Below are 20,128 nucleotides of genomic sequence, written 5' to 3'. Positions count from 1 at the left end.
TATCTGTGAGGCTCCATGAGAGCCCACTGTCAAGCTATTGACATTAAAGAAGCGCTTGTTGGGAGTCAACCCAATTTTTACTTATCTATGTTAAATTTCTATTGTTATTTTATGTTTTCCTTAGGTTGATGATCATGTGGAGTCACAAAACCAACTGCAAAAATCAAAGCAAAATCAAAAGCAGCATTAAAAATAGCACACCCTGGAGGAGGAGCTTACTGGCGTTTAAACGCCAGTAAGGGTAGCAGAATGGGCGTTAAACGCCCAGTCTGGCACCATTCTGGGCGTTTAACGCCAAAAAATGGCACCAAACTGGCGTTTAATGCCAAAAAAGGGCATCAAGCTGGCGTCTAATGCTAGAAAGGGAAGAAAAGCTGGCGTTAACCGCCAGAAATGGGCAGCAACCTGGCATTTAACGCCAGGATTGGCACTCCAAGGGGCGTTTACACACCAAAATGGTGCAGGGATGAGAAATCCTTGACACCTCAGGATTTGTGGACCCCACAGGATCCCCACCTACCTCACCTCTATTTCTCTTCACCAATCACCACCACCACTATTCCCAATAACAACCACCTCACAATTCAAATTCAAATCCTTTCCCTCCCAAACCCAACCCCTAATACACGAACCCTACCCCTCTCTCCACTCTTATATAAACCCCTCGTCCCTCCTTCATTTTCACACATCATAAACAATTCTCCCCCTTGGATGAACCACTCACACCTCTCCATCTCCTCCATTTTCTTCTTCTTCTACTCCCTTCTTTCTTCTTTTGCTCGAGGAAGAGCAAACCTTCTAAGTTTTGTGTGATAAAAGCGTTGCTTTTTATTTTTCCATAACCATTTATGGCATCTAAGGCCGGAAAAACCTCTAGAAAGAGGAAAGGGAAGGCAGAAGCTTCCACCTCCGAGTCATGGGAGATGGAGAGATTCATCTCAAAGGTCCATCAAGACCACTTCTATGAAGTTGTGGCTAAGAAAAAGGTGATACCTGAGATCCCTTTCATGCTCAAGAGGAATGAGTATCCGGAGATCCGACATGAGATTCGAAAAAGAGGTTGGGAAGTTCTCACCAACCCCATGCAACAAGTCGGAATCTTAATGGTTCAAGAGTTCTATGCTAATGCACGGGTCACCAAAAACCATGATCAAAGTGTGAACCCAAACCCAAAGAATTGGCTTACAATGGTTCGGGGGGAAATACTTAGATTTCAGTCTGCAAAATGTAAGGTTGGCATTCAACTTGCCAATGATGCAAGGAGATGCACGCCTCTACACTAGAAGGGTCAACTTTGATCAAAGGTTGGACCAAGTCCTCATGGACATATGTGTGGAAGGAGCTCAGTGGAAAAGAGACTCCAAAGGTGAGCCGGTTCAATTGAGAAGGCTTGACCTCAAACCCGTGGCTAGGGGATGGTTGGAGTTTATTCAACGCTCTATAATTTCTACTAGCAACCGGTCTGAAGTCACAATAGACCGGGCTATCATGATCCATAGCATCATGATTGGAGAGGAAGTAGAAGTTCCTGAGGTTATATCTCTAGAACTCTACAAAGTGGCTGACAAAACCTCCACTTTGGCAAGGTTAGCCTTCCCTCATCTCATTTGTCACCTCTGCAATTCAGCTGGAATTGTCATAGAGGGAGACACCCTCATTGAAAAGGACAAGCCCATCACTAAAAAAAGGATGGAGCAAATAAGAGAGCCCACTTATGAACCTCAACAAGAGCATGAGGAAGTCCCTCATCAAGCAATCTCTGAGATGCCTCAAAGGATGCATTTTCCTCCACAGAACTATTTGGACCAAATCAACACCTCCTTAGGAGATTTGAGTTCTAATATGGAGCAACGAAAAATGGAGCACCAAGAGCACTCCATTATTCTCCATGAAATTAGAGAGGATCAAATAGCCATGCGGGAATAGCAACAAAGGCAAGGAAGAAACATAGAGGAGCTCAAGTGTTCCATTGGATCTTCAAGAGGAAGAACTAGCCGCCATCACTAAGGTGGACCCGTTCTTTAATCTCCTTGTTCTTATTTTTTTTGTTTTTCGATTTCTATGCGTTATGTGCTATCTATGTTTGGAGCTTCATTACATGATCATTAGTGTTTAGTATCTATGCTTTAAAGCTATGAATGTCCTATGAATCCTTCACCTCTCTTAAATAAAAAAAAATATTTTCTGAAAAAGAAAAAGAAGTACATGAATTTTGAATTTTAAAATAGTTTAATTATTTTGATGTGGTGGCAATACTTTTTGTTTTTCTGAATGAATGCTTGAACAGTGCATATTTTTTATAGTGAAGTTTATGAATGTTAAAATTGTTGGCTCTTGAAAGAATAATGAAAAAGGATAAATGTTATTGATAATCTGAAAAATCATGAAATTGATTCTTGAAGCAAGAAAAAGCAGTGAATAGAAAAGATTTTATGCGAAAAAAAAAAGAGGGAAAAAAAGAAAAGAAAAAAAAAAGAAAAATAAAAAGCAAGCAGAAAAAGCCAATAGCCCTTTAAACCAAAAGGCAAGGGTAAAAAGGGATCCAATGCTTTAAGCATTAATGGATAAGAGGGCCTAAAGGAATAAATTCCTGGCCTAAGTGGCTAAACCAAGCTGTCCCTAACCATGTGCTTGTGGCGTGAAGGTGTCAAGTGAAAAGCTTGAGACTGAGCAGTTAAAGTCATGGTCCAAAGCAAAAAGAGTGTGCTTAAGAGCTCTGGACACCTCTAATTGGGGACTCTAGCAAAGCTGGGTCACAATATGAAAAGGTTCACCCAGTTATGTGTCTATGGCATTTCTGTATCCAGTGGTAATACTGGAAAACAAAATGCTTAGGGTCACGACCAAGACTCATAAAGTAACTGTGTTCAAGAATCAACATACTGAAATAGGAGAATCAATAACACTATCTGAATTCTAAGTTCCTATAGATGCTAATCATTATGAACTTCAAAGGATAAAGTGAGATGCTAAAACTGTTCAGAAGCAAAAAGCTAATAGCACCGGTCATCTAATTAAGACTGATCTTCATAGATGTTTTCGGAATTTATTATATATTCTCTTCTTTTTATCCTATTTTGTTTTTAGTTGGTTGGGGACAAGCAACAATTTTAGTTTGTTGTTGTGATAAGCGGATAATTTATACGCTTTTTAGCATTGTTTTTAGGTAGTTTTTAGTATGATTTAGTTAGTTTTTAGTATATAATTATTAGTTTTTGAATAAAAATTACATTTCTGGACTTTATTATGAGTTTGTGTGTTTTTTTGTGATTTTAGGTATTTTTTGGCTGAAATTGAGGGACCTGAACAAAAATCTAATTCAGAGGCTGAAAAAGGACTGCAGATGCTGTTGGATTCTGACCTCCCTGCACTCGAAGTTGATTTTCTGGAGCTACAGAAGCCCAATTGGTGCTCTCTCAATTGCGTTGGAAATTAGACATCCTGGGATTTCCAGCAATATATAATAGTTTATATTTTGCCCGAGATTTAATGGCCCAAACCGGTATTCAAAGTCAGCCTAAAATTGCTGGCGTAAAACGCCCAAACTGGCACCAGAATTGGAGTTAAACGCCCAAACTGGCATCAAAGCTGGCGTTTAACTCCAGGAACAGCCTATGCACGAAAAAGCTTCATTGCTCAGCCCAAGTACACACCAAGTGGGCCCCGAAAGTGGATTTCTGCATCATTTACTTATTTCTGTAAACCCTATGCTACTAGTTCATTATAAATAGGACCTTTTACTATTGTATTTTCATCTTTGGAAAATCTTCAGATCATTTTTAAGACTATCTTTGTATCACTTTGGATCTCTTGATCATGTTTAGGGGCTGGCCATTCGGCCATGCCTAGACCTTGTTCATATATATTTTTAACGGTGGAGTTTCTATACCCCATAGATTAAGGTGTGGAGCTCTGCTGTTCTTCATGAATTAATGCAATTACTACTGTTCTTCTATTCAATTCACGCCTACTTCTTATTCTAAGATATTCACTCGCACTTCAACCGGGTGAATGTGATGATCTGTGACACTCATCATCATTCTCACTTATGAACGCGTGCCTGACAACCACTTCCGTTCTATCTGCATTAGCTTGAGTGTGTATCTCTTGGGTTTCTAATCTAAGATTAGAATATTCATGGTATAGGCAAGAACCATTGGCAGCATTCCTGAGATCCAGAAAGTCTAAACCTTGTCTGTGGTATTTCGAGTAGGATCTGGGAAGGGATGACTATGACGAGCTTCAAACCTGCGAATGTGGGGCACAAGTGATAGTGTGCAAAAGGACAATGGTCCTATTCTGACGCTAGCAGGAACCGACAGATGATTAGCCCTGCAGTAATAGCGCAGATGGAATTGTTTTCATCCAAGAAGATCATACAGCTTGCCATGGAAGGAGGTAACGCTTGGTTGGAAGAAGGCAGTAAGAAAGCAGAGGTTCAGAAGCAACAAAGCATCTCCATACGCTTATCTGAAATCCCACCAATGAATTACATAAGTATTTCTATCTTCTTTTCTGTTTTAATTATTGTTTAATTATCAAAACCTCAAAACCATTTGAATTTGCGTGACTGAGATTTACAAGCATGACCATAACTTGCTTCAAGCTGACAATCTCCGTGGGATCGACCCTTACTCACATAAGGTATTACTTGGACGACCCAGTGCACTTGCTGGTTACTTGGACGACCCTTACCATTTTGATGTCTGGGGCATTGACTTCATGGATCCATTTCCAAACTCTAATGGTTTCTTATACATATTGTTAGCTGCAGATTATGTTTCTAAATGGGTGGAAGAAATTCTTACCCGTACTGATGATGCTAACGTTGTTGTCTCTTTTGTTAGAAATCATATTATCTGTCGCTTTGGATCACCACGAGCAATTGTGAGTGATAAAGGCACTCACTTTTGTAACAAGAGATTAACAGGTCTACTGAAGAAACATGGCATTGTGCACAAGGTAGCAACAACTTACCATCCTCAGACCAATGGGAAAGCCGAGGTGTCCAACAGAGAGATAAAGCGCATACTGGAGAAAATAGTCAAGCCTCATAGGAAGGACTGGAGCATTAGACTTGTAGATGCGCTTTGGGCTTATCGGACAGCGTACAAGACACCCATTGGGATGAGCCCCTTCCGCCTAGTCTATGGGAAGGCTTGTCACCTCCCAGTGGAGGTGGAACACAAGGCTTTCTAGGCTGTACGGAAATGCAACATGGGATTTGAGAAGGCTAATGCTGAAAGAATGCTGCAACTAGCAGAACTGGAGACCCTTCGACTCAAAGCATATGACAAATCCAGACTATACAAAGAGAAGGTGAATGCTGTGCATGACAAGCATATCAAGAGAAGAGAGTTTAGATCTGGGGAGCTAGTCCTCCTTTACAACTCAAGGCTGAGGCTCATGCCAGGCAAACTGCGTTCAAGATGGGAAGGCCCCTATAGAGTAGAGAAGGCAGAGCCATACGGAGTATTCCACCTGAGTCATCCCTCAAGCTCCAAATTCATCAAGGTCAATGATGCACGGAAACTTGTCTCTTAACAATTTTCCCTCGGCAAGTATACCGAATTGTTGTCAAGTAAAAACTCACAATAGAGTGAGGTCAAATCCCACAGGGATTGATTGGTCAAGCAACTTTAATTGGAGGAATGTTCTAGTTGAGCTAAGCAGAATTTGATTGGAGAATTATAGGAAATTAAATGGCGGAAAGTAAATGACAAGAAATGTAATTACTGGAAATAAAGAACTGAATGTAAATGACGGAAAGTAAATTGCAGAATCTTAAATGGGGAATTGGGAAGATGAGCATAAAAGTAAATGGCAGAGAGTAAAGAGAATGGGTAAGATTAGAAATGGGGAGTTCATTAGGCTCAGGAGATGTTATATTCTCCGGATCAAGTTCATTTTCATCTCTTCCTCAATCAATGCATTCATTGATCTCCTTGGCAATCTTAAGTGATTGAATTCCAATTCCTTGGTAATTCAATCTCTCAAATCTTGATCAATAGCCAATTCCTTGGTCTAATTGCTCATGAGAGGAGATGAAGCATGGACACTGATTATACCACATGTATTCCCAAATCAAAATGTTGGTAGGATTATATGTCACTATATCCATCCAAACCCCAATTTAGTCCAACATGAGAAAGCATTTCTAGCATGATCTCTTCATTCCTCTTCCAAGGTTCCGAAGAGATCCAAGTATGAATAGCTTCTTTTCCAAGACAACTACCCAATTGGATGAAGATTGAAAGCTTTCTAGTAAAATCAAGAGAAAAGAAAGAAGAAGAGTAATGAAAACTATTATTGATCCATCAAATTACAACAGAGCTCCCTAACCCAATGAAAGGGGTTTAGTTGTTCATAGCTCTGGGAATAGAAAGCAAAGATGGAAAATACATTTTAAAGTAAAACTAGAAGTTGCAGAGAAAGTAAAATTATACAGAGAGTGGTTCTCAATGCCCAAAATCTTTTTTTTTCTAGTTCAAAAATACTCCTATATATACTACTCTTCTGATCTTCTAGTTGGCTCTTCAAGTCTTTGGATATGGGCCTTTGGATCTTGAGTTAAAGCAGTTTGGAATCTTCAGTGGGCTCAGCTTTACTTGCAGAGAAAGTGTGAAGTAGGCATGGACTTTAGCTAGGACGTTAGTGGCGTTAACGTTAAGTGAAAATGTGGGTTCGAGAACATTAGTGACAATCACCTTTTTCACTAATGTTCCTAGCCTAAGATGGTTCACGTTAACTTCAACGTTAGTGGCACTAACGTGACCACTAACGTTGCCTCTTGGTCCATCGCAAGCGTTGTTGGTGTTCACCTTTGCCAATAACGTTGCTCTTAGTCCCCCTTTTCTCACGTTAGAGTGCATGTTAGTATAACTAACGTGGCTCTTAACGTGGGCATGCCTTAGCCTCGAGAGCGTTAGTGACACTTACCTTTGTCACTAACGCTCCAAACGCCCTTTCTCACGTTAGTGCCTCACGTTAATTGTCTTAACGTGGCTACTAACGTGGTGGTGATTGCCATCTCCAACGTTAGTGACAAAGGTGAGTGTCACTAACGTTGGCTCATCATTTCTTTCCTCCATGTTAGCTTTCACGTTAATGCAATTAACACGGTAGCTAACGTGGCTCATAGTGGCTTGGTTCAACGTTAGTGACAAAGGTGAATGTCACTAACGAAGGCGATTCCTTGCTCCTCCCACATTAGAGTTCACGTTAATATAGTTAACGTGACTCTTAACGTGGCCAATTGGGCTTAGTCCAACGTTAGTGACAAAGGTGAGTGTCACTAACGTTGGTATTGTCTTCCTTTTCCACGTTAGAGTTCACGTTAACTGAGTTAATGTGACTCTTAATGTGGCCAATTGCCCATTTGGAGCGTTAGTGGTATTCACTTTTACCACTAATGCTAGAGCACCCTTTCTCTCCACGTTAACTACCACGTTAATGTAGTTAACGTGGCAATTAACGTAGGCCATGATGGTTTCGAAGGCATTATTGGCAATCACTTTTTTCATTAACGTTGCAAGTTTATTCCCATTCCACGTTAGTGGTCACGTTAATTAGATTAACGTGGCTGCTAATGTGGCTCTTCCTTGCTTCCTTTGTCCTGAAACCAAGCAAATAAAGTGCATCAAAGCACTAATCCAAGTTATGAGACATGCATTATCCAATTTGTCATTCAATTCATGCATAATTCTCATAAAATCACATGAAATTCACAGTGTTTGCTTGAATCAAGATGTAAGTGATTATCTACCCAAAACTTGCTTATTAACTAAGAAAATGCATGAAACTACCCTAAAACAGTAAACAAAAGGTCAGTGAAACTGGCCAAAATGCCCTGGCATCAGTCAATGGACATCGCTTGAAGTTGTATCATGGTGAGAAGATGAAGCACAACAAGGAGCCAGAGATCTTCCTCTTAGAGGATCCACAAACAGAAGAAGCCTGAGCTTGTGGACCGTCCAACTTAAGGACGTAAAAGTAAAGGGCTAGGTTGGAGATAACCTACCATGGTATGATCATCCCTTTTCATTCCTAGTTTTATTTTATTTTGTTTTTTACAAGTGTTCCTTCATAATTTATGCATAATCATCTGCATTCTACATTTTGCATAAAAAAATGGTGTTCGACGCACAAGCGTCTATGACGCGTACGCGTCATGCATGAATTCGCACCACCAAGAAATTGAACAGAGAGTTGGGCAGGAGTGGTGCTGGAAGCGTGCTTTGCGCACAAGCAAGACCACGCGTACGCGTCCCTCACGTGTGCGCGTCGCTTGCGCTTTCAGCAGACCACGCGTAAGCGTCCCTGATGATGAATCCAATTCACAACCCCATTCAAAATTGGTGAATTAGTTTGATGCGGGTGGAAACTGTCTCTCAACAAATTTCCTTCGGCAAGTGTACCGAATTTGTCGTCAAGTAAAAACTCACAATAGAGTGAGGTCGAATCCCACATGGATTGATTGATCAAGCAACTATAATTAGAAGAATGTTCTAATTGAGCAAATCCAGAATTTGGGTTGAGAGTTGCAGAAAATAAAATGGCGGGAATGTAAATAACAGAAAAGTAAATGCTAGAATTAAAGGACTGGAAGTAAATGACTGAAAGTAAATTGCAGAATTGTAAATGGAAATGGGGAATTTGCTCATAAAAGTAAATGGCAGAAATTAAAGAGAATGGGTAAGATCAGAGATGGGGAGTTCATTGGGCTTAGGAGATATTGCAATCCTCCGGATCAAGTTCATTTTCATCTCTTCCTCAATCAATGCACTCATTGATCTCCTTGACAATCTTAATTGATTGAATTACAAATTCAATCTCTCAAATCTTGATCAATAGCCAATTCCTTGGTCAATTGCTCATGAGAAGAGATGAAGTATGGTCACTGATTATACCACATGCATTTCCCAAATCAAGTATTGAGAGGGTTATAGTCACATACCCATCCAAACCCAATTTGGTCCAGCATGAGAAAGCATTTCTAGCTTGATCTCTTCATTCCTCTTTCAAGGTTCAAAAGAGATCCAAGTTTGAATAGCTTCTTTTCCAAGATAACTACCCAATTGGATGAAGATCGAAAGCTTTCAAGTAAAATCAAGAGAAAAGATAGAAGAAGAATAATGAAAATTAGTATTGATCTATCAAATTACAACAGAGCTCCCTAACCCATTGAAAGGGGTTTAGTTGTTCATAGCTCTAGAAAATGAAAACAAAGATGGAGAATACATCATAAAACTAGAAAATGCAGAGAAGGTAAAATACAGAGAGTAATTCTCTTTTCCAACTTTTCAGAACTCTCTAACAATTCAAAGTTACTCCTATATATACTACTTCTCTCTGCTTCTAGTTGGCTCTTCAAGTCTTGGGCCTTTGGATCTTGAGTTTGAAGCAGTTTTCTTCTTCGTTTGGGCTTGGCTTTCCTTGCAGAGAGAAAGTGTGAAGTGGGCAGAGACTTTAGCTTAGGACGTTAGGGGTGTTAACGTTTAGTGAAAATATGAGTTCGAGAACATTAGTGACAATCAACTTTCTCACTAACGTTCCTAAGTAAAAGCCACGTTAACTTCAACGTTAGTGGCACAAACGTTGCCACTATCGTTGCCTCTAAGTCCTTCGCACACGTTATTGAAACTTAACATTCCCAATAACTTTGAAAAGCCCCCTTTGTTCCCACGTTAGAGCCCACGTTAACTTAGTTAACGTGGCTGTTTAACGTGGGCTTGCCATCCTTCGAGAACGTTAGTGACACTCAACATTGTCACTAATGTTCCAAGGTGCCCCTATGTCTCACGTTAGAGTCCACGTTAACTAGGTTAACGTGGCTTCTAACGTGGCCATGCTTAGCCATCCCCAACGTTAGTGACAATGTTGAATGTTACTAACGTTGGCGTTTCTTTCACTCATCAACGTTAGCTTCCACGTTAACTAAGTTAATGTGGAAGTTAACGTGGCTCCTTGGGGGGTTGTGTGGTTGCTTCCAACGTTAGTGACAATGTTGGGTGTCACTAACATTGTCGACCACTCTTGCTTCTTACGTTAGCTCCCTCGTTAACCAAGTTAACATGGGAGTTAACGTGGTATGTTTCTCCTTAGGACAACGTTAGTGACAATGTTGAATGTCACTAACGTTGGCGTTTCTTCCCCCTTCTAACGTTAGAGGCCACCTTAACTAAGTTAACGTGGACTCTAACGTGGCCAGTTGTGAGCATTTGCCAACGTTAGTGACAATGTTAAGTGTCACTAACGTTGGCTCAACTTCCCCTCTCCACATTAGAGTTCACGTTAACTTAGTTAACGTGACTCTTAACGTGGTCATTGATGGCTTCGAGAGCGTTATTGGCAATCACTTTTCTCGTTAACTTTGCAAGTTACCTCCCATTCCTTGCTTCCTTTGGTCCTGAAATCAAGCAATAGAGTGCATCAAAGTTCTAGTACAAGTTATGGGTAATGCAGCATACAATTTGTCACTAAACTCATGCAAAATCCTCATGAAATAATGTAAAATGCACAATGTATGCTTGAATCAAGGTGTAAGTGAATATCTACCCAAAACTAGCTTATTTCCTAAGAGAATGCATGAAACTATCCTAAAAACAGTAAAGAAAAGGTCAGTGAAACTGGCCAAGATGCCCTGGCATCACAACACCAAACTTAAAGCTTGCTTGTCCCTAAGCAAGTACTGGAACAAGAGAATGATGAATGGGATGCCAAGAGCAATGAGTCATTCTTGTGGAAGTCATATCACTGATTTTATGGTGGTTTCATGCATAGCAACTTAGGTTCATTCCTTTACTAGCTTTCAGACCTTTATCATGTCCTAAAACACTCACCTTGCTTACATCCCATGGGACTTTTCTTCATTGATCCCTTTATTGTCATTTCAGAGCTTATTGGTGTTCTTAGGCTAAGTGCTCTGTAAGGGGGCAAATTTTTAAGATAAGCTTTCAGCCAACACTCCCGAACCAGTTGGTTCAAGATGCTAGGTGTTGAAGCACCCCTAAGGACTTACTCCCTCAAGTCTCTCCCCTATACATACACACCACAAGCATATAGTTCATTTATTTTCCTTCTTGAGACCTTGGATTTTCCTTCTTGAGACCTTGGTGTCCAGCACCTCTTTGGGTTACTAAATGCTCTGTGGTGAGGGTTACTCTTGATAATGGACTTTCAGCTGATAATCCCGGGTTAGTTAACCCAAGTTACCAAGTGATAAAGCACCCCTAAGAGCTTATTCATCCAAGTAGATCCCTCACACAGGAACACCACAGACACATATCTTAAGATCAAAACCATTGGTGCCTAGCCTTATTGCTTACTCTTTTTCTTTTGTTTTTCCACCTTCATTATTCTTTTCTCTTTCTCTTATTAGGATCTTGTCATATACTTAGTCTCATGAGTATATTCAAAGCAAAGTATTCAGGCCAGATAGTTGTCATCCCACCTTATGGTTGAACCAACTTAGCTAACTTATGATCATACCACAAACTCATGAATGTACTCCATAGTATGAACTCTACTCTGGCCTTTTGACACATAAACATTCTCTCTTCATTTGATTTAATGGGACAAGCATACAAGTAAGTAAAGTAAGATGCAGTGACATAAAGACTAGCACACATACACCTATTCAGAAAGAAAACTTAAAAGACAGAATTTAAAAAGATTTAAACATAACATGGAAGCAAGTTCTATTTCATACAAGATCTTCCTTATTTAAAACACAGAGAAAGTTGGAATAAAGAAGGAACTCCACCACCTTTTAATGTTGTGGATGTCCATGCTCTTTTCCTTGCTTGTCCTCCTTGTTTCCTCTTGCGTTTCCTCGTATCCGTGCCAATCTTGCCTGCTTCCAATCCTCAAGTGCCTTTCTCACTGACTCATGACTCTCTTCCACCCTTTGTCTTTCCTCTCGTGCTAATTCATCCTTCATTTCTTCATACCTGGCTATTCCTGGATGCAGTATTGGCAGCTGTCCCACTAAGTAGCCGAGCCTGGCTTGAGTGTTTATGTGATGTCCTGTCTCGCTCATGTAAACTCCTTCTGCGAATGCCCTTTGCTCGTCCAATAGTTCTGCCAGTTCTATTTGTCTTCGATGCATCTCATGTATGTGTGCCCCTTGATGTGCTTGGATGTTGATTAGCCTCTGGACTTGTGAGCAATTGCCACCCCCTCTGTTCGATTTTCTCCAGAATTTATGGTGACTCATTTGCATTGATTTGGAAGATTAACTCTGGCAATATCTTTCTGGCTCTTATCCGTTCGAATTCACGTTCATGAAAGGCAGTTTTGAATCTCTTCTCATCGAAAGGAACACTCTCTATGGGTTCCTTCCTCTTTTGCCTCTTTGAGCTTGATGATGCCATAAATTGAGTTGCTGTTTTGAGGGGGGGGTTGGAGGATACGGATAGATAAGGAATAGGTTGGCTAGGACAGAGTGTGATGAAGGGGGTTGAGCAAGCCGAAAGTATGAAGTGTGGAGAGTAGAAATTTGAGTGTGAGGAATGAGCATGCACTAAGGTTCACTTATATAGGGAGATCATGAGTGGATGGAAGGTGTGGATTGCAAGGATTGTTGCTTGATGGACGGTTGGGGTTGTGTATGAAGGAAGGACAAGGATCATCACTTAATGAGAGTGATTGGTTCGGTCTTCAAGGGTCTTCCTTCTCCAATGTTGCATGGCAACGTTTCCCCATGCGTTCCTTCTTGAGACATGTGTGTATTGTTCTTCGTTAAGTGGCGGAATCTCCCCCTATTTAATTGTCCAATCAATCCCCTTCAATGCTCTTTTCCTTTTTCCTATAAAGATTTAAAATAAGAAAATTAATATCATAAAAATCAAACTCTACGGCTAGAATAATAAAGAGAAGAAAAAGAGTTTGTTTATTTATGAATTTCAACTAACTAACTACTTGTGTATCCTTATAGGCAGATTGATGGCACCATGGGGTGACACCAAACTTAGTTTGGAGCACTGTGATGAAAGGTTTTGTTCAAAGCTCCAAGAGTTCTGTTTTGAACACCAAACTTGTTCTTCACTATATACTACATGATAAAGATTTCACCATGTATTTGTCAAGTTTTGGTTGAAATTCATAAACATTGCTTTTTTCACTATTTTCTAAAAACATATAAAACATGGGTTGCCTCCCATGAAGCGCTTCTTTAGCGTCATTAGCTTGACGTTTTTCCCTCATCAGGGTGGTTGGTAGTGCTTAAAGTCCTCCCCTCTTGCTGTGGACTTATATCCATTGGTTGGATCAATGATTTCTATATGTTCCAGGGAAAGAACTCTATTGATAGTGAATACCTTAGGTAGCTGAGATGGTACAGTGGGGAGATTAGGGGGAATATCTGGGAAGTAAGCTGAGACAATTCTATCCCCTGGAGAGAAGTCTTCGGTAGGGATCTTCTTGTTCCTCCACCTCCTTGGTACCTTCTTCTTTGTTTCTTTTGAGGTTGCCTTGCCCTCGGTGACCTCTTTTTCTAAAGGAGTTGTGATACTGTCTTTGGCCATGAAGAAGAAAGAAAAAGAAGAAGAAAAAGCCACTGAAAAGGGGCAACCAAAAAGCAAAAAAATTGAGAAAATAAGCTAGGCACCAATGGTTTGAACTTCTGAGACAAATGCCTGTGGTGTTTATGTATTAAGGATATGCTTGGATGAATAGGTTCTGAGGAGTGTTTCAACACTTGGTAACTTGGGTTAACTAACCCGGGATTATCAACCAAAAGTCCATTATCAAGAGCAACCTAAATACAAAACATTTAGTCACACAAAGAGGTGCTGGGCACCAATGTCTCAAGAAGAAATGTGAACTAAAATGCCTGGAGTGGATATGTGTAGTGCACTGATAAGAAAAAGAAAATGCCAAAGGCTGGTGCAACACATGACACTAAGCAAACAAGGAGCAAAGAAGCTCTAAGAAAAAGAAAAGAAAAACAAAGAAGAGAAAAGTGCCAAGGACATAAGAGTCACAAGAGGCCATAGTAGTGTTTGATGGATGCAATGAAAAAGTGATAATCTTACCTGATAAGAATGAAAAAGTGATGCTGCAACTTTCTGCATAAAACCCTTCTGATGAACTTAAAGTGCTTACTAATATAGCCAATGGGATTGCTTTCTGTTCATGCTTTTTTCTCAAATAACTCAGGACTTGCTTAGGGACAAGCAAGTATTAAGTTTGGTGTTGTGATGCCAAGGCATCTTAGGCTAGTTTCACTAGCATTTTTCTGTTAGTTTTAGTAGTTTTATGCATTTTCTTGAGCTTAAAGTAACCAAGAATGGTTAAATGAATAACAAAGCAATGAACCATCCAAACAGTATGATTTTGATGCAAATTCCATGAGTTTTTAGTTATATTACTTGAATGCTATGAATGGAAGATTTCTCATGAAATTTTGCAAGACTTTGATGCAATTGTTTGGATGATTTCAGGGAAGAAGAGGCTAGGCAAGGAAGCAACAAAATCAATAAAGGAAGCTTGAATATCACATGTGGAGTTTAAGTTCCAGTTTAAGCTTAAACTGGAGCTTAAACGCCAGAATCATGAAGGCTAAGAAATGCTGGAACTGAAGTTTAACCTCCAGTTTAACCTTAAACTGGAGGTTAAACGCCAGAATGAAAGTCTCACCAAAGAAGCATTTCCACGTTTAACCTCCAGTTTAACCTTAAACTGGAGGTTAAATGCCAGAAGTGGGAAATTCACCATGGGAGCAATTCCACGTTTAAGCTCCAGTTTAACCTTAAACTGGAGCTTAAACGTGTTCGACCAAGTTTTCTCCTCCAGGGTTGCTTTCTCCATTCCCACGTTTAAGCTCCAGTTTAACCTTAAACTGGAGCTTAAACGTGTTCGACACCTCCAGGGCTACCTTTCTCAGCTTCCACGTTTAAGCTCCAGTTTAACCTTAAACTGGAGCTTAAACGTGTTCGACCTCCAGGATGGCTTTCTCTATTTCCACGTTTAAGCTCCAGTTTAACCTTAAACTGGAGCTTAAACGTGTTCGACCTCCAGGGCTGCCTTTCCTATCTCCACGTTTAAGCTTCAGTTTAACCTTAAACTGAAGCTTAAACGTGTTCGACTAAGTGACCCTCCAGGGCTGCCTTCTTCCATTTCCACGTTTAAGCTTCAGTTTAACCTAAAACTGAAGCTTAAACGTGCTTCCACAAAAGGCATCACTGGAAGTGTCTGGCGTTTAAGCTGCAGTTTAAGCTTAAACTGCAACTTAAACGCCACTCTTGGAAAAGGTTTCTGGGCCAAAAATATTGCGGTTTAAGTTAGTATTTGAGCACAAACATTAACTTAAACTTACTCTGGTATGAAACCCAATTGAATATCATGGTTTATGGGATTGGGCCTGAAGGATTGATGAGTCTGAAATTTCAATTTGTTGAGTCATGTGTCATTATTTGATTATCACTAAGTTGGCTCAATGAATGTTACAGAATTTGGATCAGCAGCCTCATCAAGATTATGGATCATAAACCCAAGGCAAAAGGAAAGCAGGGAGAGGCCTCAAAGCCCAAGAAACACAACAGAAGCTCAATATAGAAAGTGTATAAATAGGATAGAATTTAAGTTAGGAAGGACTTTTATCTTTTCATTTGGCTAGTTTTCATATCTTTGTAATTGAATTCAGAGCTATGACTCACTAAACCCCCTTTCATTGGGTTAGGGAGCTCTATTGTAATTCAATGAATCAATAATAGTTTATCTTCTTCTTCAATCTTTTCTCTTGAATTTTGTTAGAAAGCTTCTCGATCTAATTCCATTGGGTAGTTGTCTTGGGAAAGAAACTACCCATAATTGGAATCCTTCGGAACCTTGGGAAAGGAATGGAGGATTCATGCTAGAGAAGCTTTCTCACAGTGAATTGGATTGGGGTTTGGATGGATATTGTGACATGTAATCCTACCAAATTGTGGTTCATGAAACTGTGTGGTATAATCAGTGATCGAGCATCATCTCTTCTTATGAACATTTAAACCAAGGGATTGGGAATTTGTTTGTTTTTAGAGAGAATTGGTGAGCCAAGGGATTGGGATCCAATCATATAAGATTACCAAGCAAAATTCAATGAACGCATTGGTTGAGGAAGAGATAAACATGTTTTGATTCGGAGATCTTAATATCTCCTATAACCCAATGAATTCCCCATTTCTGATTTCCACTTTCTCTTTACATTCTGCAATTAAATTCATGCAATCACCCCCATTCCCTTTTAATTTCAGCAATTTAGCTTCTGCTCTTTACTTCATGCAATTTAAGATTCCGCCATTTCAATTTCTTGTCATTTACGTTTCCCGCCAATTTTACATTCCGCAATTCTCATCTAAATTTTGATTCCGCTCAACTAGAACACACTTCTAATCCGAATTGCTCACTCAACCAATCCTTGTGGGATTCGACCTCACTCTATTGTGAGTTTTTACTTGACGATAACCGGTGCACTTGCCGGAAGGAATTTTGCCGATCGTGCAATTTCCTAAATCGTGGCATAACAAGTTTATGCGCATCAAGTTTATGGCGCCGTTGCCGGGGATTGGTTTTCGATTGACAATTCTCAAATTGGAAGTTAACTAGATTGAGCATTTTTCTTGCTTTGTTAATTCAGTTCAAGTTACTTGTTGAATTGTAATTTCTGCACTCTGTTACATGGTTTCTTTCTTTATGCTTTTAAATTCAAGCAACTAACTCACTGACTCACTAACTATTTGAATTAATTCCTCAACTACTCTAACCATACTCTTCCATTAACCAAGAGTATTTCAATTGTTTGTTGCCTGTGCGGTGTTCTTGTATGACAGGTAGGAGAGGAGAGACATCAACTCCTCCATATACCGAACCAGAGAGGACCCTTCATAGACTTAGAAGGGAAGCAAGAGGGAAGAGAGTACTGGGAGAAGAAGAATCTGAAGGAGAATCTGAGGACAATTTTGAGGAAGCTCTAGATCTCAACATGGATAGAGAAGTTCACAACCATGAGAGAGCTGATGGAAACAATGCCATTCCTGAGAGGAGGGTTCTTAGTTCATACATAAACCCAACCTCTGGGAATTGTGGTAGCAGCATTCAGAAACCACCCATTCAGGCCAACAATTTTGAGCTCAAACTACAGCTAATATCACTTGTGGAGAATCATTGTTCATTTGGTGGGAGTGCTAATGAAGATCCAAACCAACACCTCACAAAATTCCTGAGAATTTGCGACACTGTGAAGTCCAATGGAGTCCAGGAAGATGCCTATAAACTGCTTTTGTTCCCATTTTCACTTAGGGACAAGGCAGCTAAGTGGCTGGAATCATTCCCAAGGGGGAGCCTAACAACATGGGACGAGGTGGAAAGCAAGTTTCTGGCACGTTTCTACCCCCCACAAAAGGTCAATAGGCTTCGATCTGAGGTTCAGACTTTTAGACAACAAGATGGTGAAACTCTCTACGAGGCATGGGAGAGATTCAAGGATTTGACAAGGAAATGCCCACCAGACATGTTCCATGACTGGGTGCAATTGCATATTTTCTATGATGGACTCTCTTATGAATCAAGGAAGGCTGTAGACCATTCATCAGGAGGTTCATTGAACAAGAAAAAGACTGTGGAAGAAGCCATTGAAGTGATTGAGACAGTGGCTGAGAATGAGTACTACTATGCATCAGAGAGACACAACACTAAGGGAGTCATGGAGCTGAACCATGTTGATACAATCCTAGCCCAAAACAAGGTGTTTGCCAAGCAACTAGCAGAGCTCACCAGGAAATTAGAAACAAAGCAAGTGGCTGCGATACACACACAAGATCAAGAGGAAGAAAGCACTGAAGGAGGTGATTGGGAAGAGGCCAATTATGTAGGAAATCAACAAAGGCAACCATATGATCCACATTCCAACACTTACAACCCAGGGTGGAAAAACCACCCAAACTTTGGGTGGGGAAACCAGCAAAACCAACATAACAAGTCCACATACCAAAACTCCAACCAAAGATCATACCAAGCCACACAAAACACTTACTCCCAACCATCATATCATGGCCAAAATAATCAACCTACCCAACCTAATCCGAACCAACAATTTCAAGATCAATTAAACAGGATAGAAGGAAGGCTGGCAAACATGGGTCAGGACGTAAGTGAGTTGAAAAGCTTTAGGGATGAGGTGAGATCTACCTTAAGGGACCATGGTGAAAGACTAAAGAGGATGGAGTCTCAAGTAGGAGAGCTATCCCAACAAGCCCCCAAGTCCACAGCAGTGTTCCCTAGTGACACGGAAAAGAATCCTAAAGGGGAACAAAAGGGAGTGAGATGGGAAGACTGCAAAGCCATCACTATATTGAAGGAAATCTCAGAAGAAGAAGGAATCAGACCCTCAAAACAGGAGCCAGAAATCTTGAAGGAAAGTGTGGAAGAAGCTAAGCAGGAAAGTGAAACTGAGCAAGCCAAGGAACTGCAAAAAGGCATGATAGAAGCATATCAACCAAAAGCACCATTTCCTCAGAGGTTAGGAGGAGGAGAAAAAGGGAAAACCTATTCAAGGTTTTTAGAGACATTTAAGTCTCTCCATATTAATATTCCCTTTCTTGAGATTCTCCAGCAAATGCCTACACATATCAAGTATTTAAAAGAATTGTTGAGCAAGAAAAGAGTTTTGAAGGGAGGACAAACGGTAACAATGAACAAAGAATGCAGTGCCCTCATCAAGAAGGACACAGTTTCTAAGAAAACAGACCCAGGAAGTTTTCATATCCCCTGCATCATAGGGGGAACAAAAATTGATAGAGGATTCTGTGATCTAGGAGCTAGCATAAATGTGATGCCTCTAACTCTCATGAAGAGGCTACAACTGAATGAGGTGAGATCCACTGATGTAATCATACAACTAGCTGACAAAACTCAGAAGCAAGCTGAAGGGGTAGTTGAGAATGTGCTGGTTAGAGTGGGAGATTATTACTTCCCCACAGACTTCGTCATTTTGGACATGGAGGAAAGCTACCTACACCCTATCATTCTGGGCAGGCCATTTCTAGCCACTACCAGAGCGATCATAGATGTAGAACAAGGAGAGCTAATTCTGAGAATACGTGATGAACAGCTCATTTTCAAACTTTTCAAACCTGCATCTGAGCCTGAACCAGAATCGGAAAAGCCTAAGGATGATAGTAGCCATCTATGTTTGGAGGAAAGCAAGCCAGCAACTGAAACTCTAAAACAGTCCTTGGAAGGCAAACGAGAATTGCAAGAGTTAAAGCCACAAGAATCAATGGAAACAGATCAGAAGGATCCTCATGGCATAAGGGTCAATGAAGAAATCCTCAGGAGAAAGGGAAGAATTGTAAAGAAATTGCCAAGAGGGTGGAGAAACAAGAAAATTCCCACTGAAGGTTTCTCTCCGGGAGATAAAGTGATATCAAGCCATTATCTGCCAATTCCACCTGGCCTCAAAACCATTCCTTCCCAGCTCCCTCAAGTGTTCACAATCAGGAAAGTTCTTTCTATGGAACATTTAGAAATCATGAAGGAATCAAGTGGGGACGTTTTCATAGTGAGAGGAGAAGACGTCAAGCACTACAATCCACCCTAACAAGGGACAACCGTCAAGCTAGTGACGTTAAAGAAGCGCTTCATGGGAGGCAACCCATGTTTTAATATCCTTACTTTTTTTTGTTTTGTTGTGCATTTAATAAAGCATGGTTTCTTATGCATGAACTTGAATCCTCAGGACAACTGCTGAAAGAGTGCACTAAACATTGCATGTAAAATACAATTTGTCTCTAAGTTTGGTGTGCCTGAAGGCACCCCAAATTTTATTCAAAATGCATTCAATTTTTCATTCAAAGTGCACAACCAAACATTAAGTTTGGTGTTCCTCTTTGAACACGGTTCATGAAAAGCAAGAAGTTCCTCTGGATTTCGAAATTCATGACAAGTATACCATTCGCATGTTTTAATACTTTGGTTTCAATCACTTAGGGTAGTAAATTTGTTTAGAATCAAAGAGCCAAAGTGACTATGATTTATTAGAATTATGCACATTCATTAAGGACAACCAATATGGATTTCATGTCATCAGGAGACTTTACCAAACACTAAGTTTGGTGTCCAGTAATAAGTGTGCATACATACAAAA

At 40.2% G+C, this 20,128-nt stretch overlaps 1 protein-coding gene and 1 non-coding gene across 2 annotated transcripts; one reads left to right on the top strand and one right to left on the bottom strand.

Annotated features, from left to right (window-relative positions):
• Positions 1-16,807: 16,807 nt before the first annotated feature.
• LOC148548064 (uncharacterized) lies at positions 16,808-19,582 on the top strand. Its single transcript, XM_088496524.1, has one exon. The coding sequence runs from the start codon at positions 16,808-16,810 to the stop codon at positions 19,580-19,582; it is 2,775 nt and encodes a 924-aa protein (XP_088352650.1).
• Positions 17,393-17,496, bottom strand: LOC148548065 (small nucleolar RNA R71). The gene has a single exon (XR_015898191.1). It is a non-coding gene; the product is annotated as a small nucleolar RNA R71 (small nucleolar RNA).
• Positions 19,583-20,128: the final 546 nt, after the last annotated feature.

This window comes from Arachis ipaensis, chromosome B8 (assembly GCF_059453495.1).
Source record: "Arachis ipaensis isolate K30076 ecotype BB chromosome B8, ASM5945349v1, whole genome shotgun sequence".
NCBI lineage: Eukaryota > Viridiplantae > Streptophyta > Magnoliopsida > Fabales > Fabaceae > Arachis > Arachis ipaensis.
The sequence above is the reverse complement of the archived record's forward strand: the minus strand, read 5'-3'. Positions and strand labels throughout refer to the sequence as shown.